Source organism: Monoraphidium neglectum, assembly GCF_000611645.1.
Source record: "Monoraphidium neglectum strain SAG 48.87 unplaced genomic scaffold scaffold02426, whole genome shotgun sequence".
Classification (NCBI taxonomy): domain Eukaryota; kingdom Viridiplantae; phylum Chlorophyta; class Chlorophyceae; order Sphaeropleales; family Selenastraceae; genus Monoraphidium; species Monoraphidium neglectum.
Window position 1 is genome coordinate 1 of NW_014011202.1, and position 4,880 is coordinate 4,880.

Consider the following 4,880-nt stretch of genomic DNA (forward strand, 5'->3'; position numbering starts at 1 on the left):
CCCCAGAAAGATGCACAGTGAAACCCAGTGGCACCAACAACGGTGATCACTGCACATTGGTGATGGTCGCGCGCACACGCACGTGGCCGTCCTCGCCCACCAGGCCGGCGGCCCTCCACGGCCCCTCGCTCCACGCCTTCTGCATGCAGCCCTTGAAAACACCTTTGTGAATGTACCCTTTCCTGCCGCTGACATCAGCAAACGTGCACTGCCCAACGCCGGATTCATGTGGCACGAGGCCGCCCCTGCCCATCGTGACGTCTGCAGTTGCAACTGCCCCCTCCACGACAACGCCTTGTGGCACCAGAACCATCTCAAAAGAGACTCCGCCCCCCAAAATGAGCGCACAGAGGTGCAGGCGCCATTCGAACCCTCCCCAATATTGTGGCTCCGACACGGTGCGGTTGGCGCCTCTGACGCCGGCCTGCACAGCCTCGTGGATGCGCCGCAGCTCAACAAGGGACAACCCCCACTCAATCACCAGTTCTTTGACGTTTGAATATGGTCGTGGGGGCAGGCGCCAGGCTTTGGCCCGTGCAAGGATGGGGTTGTGCCGCAGCATGCTGATGCGCAGGGGGCCCGGCGCGTGCGCCCAGGCCGCTGCTACCTGCCATGGCATGCGGCTGGCCAGCCACGCGCTCTGCCCCACCACTGTCAGCAGGTATGGGCTGGTCACATGCGGCAGACGGACGAGCCTCGCCAGCTGCAGCTGCTGCTCAGCTTCGCCGCCGCCCCGCCGCCGCAGCCACATGTCACAGACGAGGAAGACGGTGTTTTCGCTGAAGACCCGGGTGGCGCTGCTCTCAAGCAGACACCGCAGCGCCTTGAAGGGCAGCCCCAGCAGCCGCTCTCGCCTGGCAGCATCCAGCATTGCCACCTCCAGGTCGCCCAATTCTTGCTGCAGAGTGGCCGCGGCCGCGGCAAATGCAGTCATGTAAGCCGCGTTCTCCTCGCAGCCCGCTGGCAGCGCCCAGATGCTTTGCGCGACGTCCCAGTCCAGCGGCTCGGCCGTTGTGAAGCGGCCGCCGGCCGCCGCGACGACGCGCGGCACCTGGATCCTGTCTGCCAGCCGCAGCACCTGCGGAAGGGCGCAACGGAGTGCAGCGTGTGCATGCGACGAGTCCGCTGCGTCAGCCAACCCTTGATTGTGAAACTGCAAGGCGCTTTTGCAGACGCATGTTGATGAGTTTGCAGTGCAGCGCAGGGGAATAACCTGCAGGAGTGTTGCCAGGGGGACATCCTGCACTTGGGCCTCCGGGTCAGCGCCGTAGATGGCGCGTAGCAGCAGCTTCACGGCGGCCACATCAGCTTCATCAGACAGCACCAGATCCAGTACGCGCTGCTGAGACTGTGGGGGTCGGGAGGGAGCAAAGGCTGGGGAATGTATGTCATATGGCAGGTATCAATCCCAAGGCCTGCAAAGACGATCAGTATCAGGGTGGATGTCACGTATGAGTGCGTTGCTGTGCTTGTGGTCAAGGGGTGCAAACCAAATTCAGATGCCCGCCGCATTGGAGCCCACCTCGAGGGACTCCTCGCTGCCCAGCAGGGCGCGCGCCCAGCCCGAGGCCTCCTCCAGTATCACGGAGTGCACCGCCAGCACGGCGGCGATGCGCCGCTCGCCCGCGCTGCGCTGAGCGCTGCCAGCCTGAGCAGCGGGTGACGATCGCGAGCGCTTGGCAGGGCGCTCCTCCTGCTCCTTCTGCTCTTCCTGCTCCTTCTGCTTCTCCTGCTCCTCCTGCTCCTCCTGCTCTTCAGCATCTTTCACAGTATCATTGACTTCGTCTATCACAATGCGTAATTGGACGTCTGAGTTCTTGCCTGTCTCGAGCCAGGAAGTGAAGTCTCGTGGCGCCGCTGCCATCGTTCTGAAGTATGCGCAGTCATCCTATAATCAATTGTAAAGGGGCGCGCTTTGTGCATGACGCTGCTGGCCACATCTGCCGTGTGTAGGTGTCAACGGTGACCCATCCACAACGAAGCCAGGTAGTGACCAGCACGGGCTGAACGCTCAGAGATACCTTCACGAGTTGCCGATGATATGAATGCTCATTTGAAATGACTAGAACAGTTGGAGGGCTGCACAAAATGATCCGAAAGTGAAAGCGATCTCATTGGCGCCATTCTCCACGCAATCAGCTAGCTGAATCCAGGCAGGCTGGAAATGCATTAAGTATCCCACTTGCCCAGATGTCGCTGCAGCTGAGCGCCAGCCGCCCTCGGCAGCTGCAGTACAGCGCGACGGGCCTGCGCCGAGACCTGCGCCTGCTGGAGGTGGACGAGGCCCTTCTATCTGAAATCGCACGTGACGGGTGCGTCGCGGCAACAACCAGGGCTATATGCGTAGCCATAGCCGCTGCAGGAAGCCATGCGCCTTGCGCATGGTGTGGCGCTGCTCAGCATCGATGCAACCGACGCCTCACAGCAGGCGCCGTCGCGTGCCGCCTGCATGCCGCACCCACGATGATGCAGCGTGGTTATCAAGGGCGGCCACGGCGACGACGCGGTGCTGTGCACGGTCGACAAGACGTTCGCCTTGAAATACGTCGAGACCACCAACGCGCTGCTGCTGGTGCCGCCAGACGCGGTGCGGTGGTTCAAACCGTAGCTGCATGCTGCCGGCAGTAGTCTGCATGCCGGAGCCGCTCAGCGGCCCTCGGCCTGCTGAGTACCTGGGACCTTCTAGTGGATGCTGAAGCCTCGGCCATTCTGGGATCTGGGCACGCTCCAGACTGGTTGTTCGACACTCAAACGGTCGGCCTGACCCGGCACCGCCCGCAGGGTGGCGATGAAGAGTTTGGGGGGATGAGGAGCCTCACACCCCCTGGTGAGCGCCGAGGGTGACGACGCGCCTCACGCAAGACGGGGGCCGCGCCATCGCGGTTGGTATGATACGGCTGCTTGAGCCCGTACCACCGTGGATCGGCCCCTCAGCAAGAGCCCATTTGGCCCCTCAGATGCGCGCATCTCACCCGCCCCGCCCTGCCCTCCTCGTCAGCGGACGCGAGCGGCCAAAGGGATATGGGGCTGCAGACGCAGCTGCAAAAGGTGACTGCCGCCGTGCTCGCACCTATTGGCCGCCACATGCCGGGCTTGTCGCTTGCGCCCACTTCGACGACTCCTGCCTGTTTATTTGCCAGCTCCTTGCAATACATGACTGGCCACGTCACCCAATTCTGTTTTCCCTGAAGAATATTACAGCTAGTCATGCCGCCTTGAGATCAGGAGTGCGGCACGCCCGACTTGACATGGCCACATGGCCACACCACTCTCTGTTGTTCCCCTGCCTGCCCGCAGGCGGCGACCGCGGAGTGCGCCCCTCCCCTGGTGGCGACCGCGACTGCAGTGGCGCACATAGAGGTGCGGGCCCAGTGGTAACTTGCGTACCGAGCGCGGGCAAGCGGGGCACGGATTCATGCTGGATGCGTGCGACGCGGCTCGCCCGGCACGTCGCGCCCAGCCCCACAATCATGGATTCATATTTGATGCACTCATGCATGCATGTGCACGTGCATGTTTACGGGCAAGAACTTGCACACTTGAGCATGCTGGCGCCCTTTTTCGCATGACGCACCAATCGTGCTGTGCAGGCGGTGCGCTGCCTGCCGCGCCTGGGGCAGCTGCGGGAGCTGCTAGGCAGCTGCCGCCCCTATGGCCTGGAAGACGAGCAGGCGGACGATATGGACGTCGATGCACAGGGCGGTGGTGGCGGCAGCAGCGGCAGCGGCGGCGGGGGCTGGCGTGACCGGCTGCCGGCGGCGGGCGGAAGCGGGGGCGGCGGCGGCCAGGCATTGGGGTTCACCACACAGCAGCTGCTTGAGCTGGTGCAGGTGAGGAGTCATGCTATTGGGGCCGGCACGTCGCCATGGTAGACTGGCTCAGACATGATGTAGCTTGGGTTCCTGCAATTCAGTGTCAGATACCGAAAAAGCATCCCGAACCCGCCTGTGCCGTCCCTGCGTGGGCCGCCGCGCTCCCTGCCAGCCCCGCCCTCCACCGCTGCCGATCGCAGCTTGACGTGGCCCCCCGCCCCGCGCTCCCGCGTGCAGGCCAGCCGCGCGGAGCTGCTGCTTGAGCTGTCGGCGTTGCGGGCAGTGAGCCTGGGGGGCAGGTGGCGGCTGGTGGAGCCCGCTTACCTTGGGGGCCTCCTGGAGGTGCTGCTGCTCAGGTGGGGCCGAATTTCAAGTTTCGGCAGCGACAGCCGGGGGGCGGTGGGGCTTTACGTCGTGAGGTGGGGCGCCTGGTCGGCTCGCAGCCGCTGTTTGCACGCGTGCTTCTCGGTTTCTTGCAGCCTGAGGCCGCGGGGTGCGCGTGTGCCTACCCCTTGGATGGAGTGGTCTGATGTAAGCAGCTGGGGGGAGGGGGCGTCGGCCGAAGCACTCCTGCCGGCTGGCCTGCCCAGCCCTTGTTACACCAATGCCCTGGGGTGCGTACGCCCGCCGCGCCTGGCGCCGCACCGCAGCGCGACGGAGAACGGCTGGCCCCTAGACGCCATACCCGTTGAGGAGGCCTGCCGTGTGCTGGCGGCGGACGGGTACCGGCCCGCACTGGTGGGCGGGGCCGCTGAGGCTGTGGGCAGGGCGCCGCGCGGCAAGCGGCGCGTCCTGCCGGCCGCGAGTGGCACGCGGACCGCACCCTGCGCGACCGCTTTCTTTGTCAGTGCAGAAAGGGTTCTGAAGGCACCAGTGATGTCATGTAGTTGTCGAATTCAGGTGCTCCGACTCTCAACAATGGTACACCCCAGAACAGTCGTGGCTGATGCAGCCGGCTACTGCCTGCCTACCCAGTCCTTTCGCCCGCGCTCTGGCATGCGCCCCGAATTCCCACCCCTGCCGCCCTTCCCCCCCCCCCCAGGTCCGGCACTGCTTGCAGGTTTATGG

The 4,880-nt window shown here is 64.4% G+C and overlaps 2 protein-coding genes across 2 annotated transcripts; one reads left to right on the top strand and one right to left on the bottom strand.

Annotated features, from left to right (window-relative positions):
* Nucleotides 1-46: 46 nt before the first annotated feature.
* MNEG_10703 (hypothetical protein) lies at nt 47-1,864 on the bottom strand (the record flags this gene model as incomplete). The annotated part of the gene is made up of 4 exons (XM_014040822.1): nt 47-139; nt 608-1,078; nt 1,247-1,348; nt 1,523-1,864. 4 exons carry the CDS (start codon nt 1,862-1,864, stop codon nt 47-49), a joined length of 1,008 nt encoding a protein of 335 aa, XP_013896276.1.
* Nucleotides 1,865-2,190: 326 nt separating this feature from the next.
* MNEG_10704 (sister chromatid cohesion protein DCC1) lies at nt 2,191-4,759 on the top strand (the record flags this gene model as incomplete). The annotated part of the gene is made up of 9 exons (XM_014040823.1): nt 2,191-2,312; nt 2,473-2,587; nt 2,782-2,827; nt 2,999-3,048; nt 3,298-3,360; nt 3,591-3,830; nt 4,050-4,168; nt 4,463-4,550; nt 4,745-4,759. The coding sequence occupies 9 exons, from the start codon at nt 2,191-2,193 to the stop codon at nt 4,757-4,759; spliced, it is 858 nt and encodes a 285-aa protein (XP_013896277.1).
* Nucleotides 4,760-4,880: the final 121 nt, after the last annotated feature.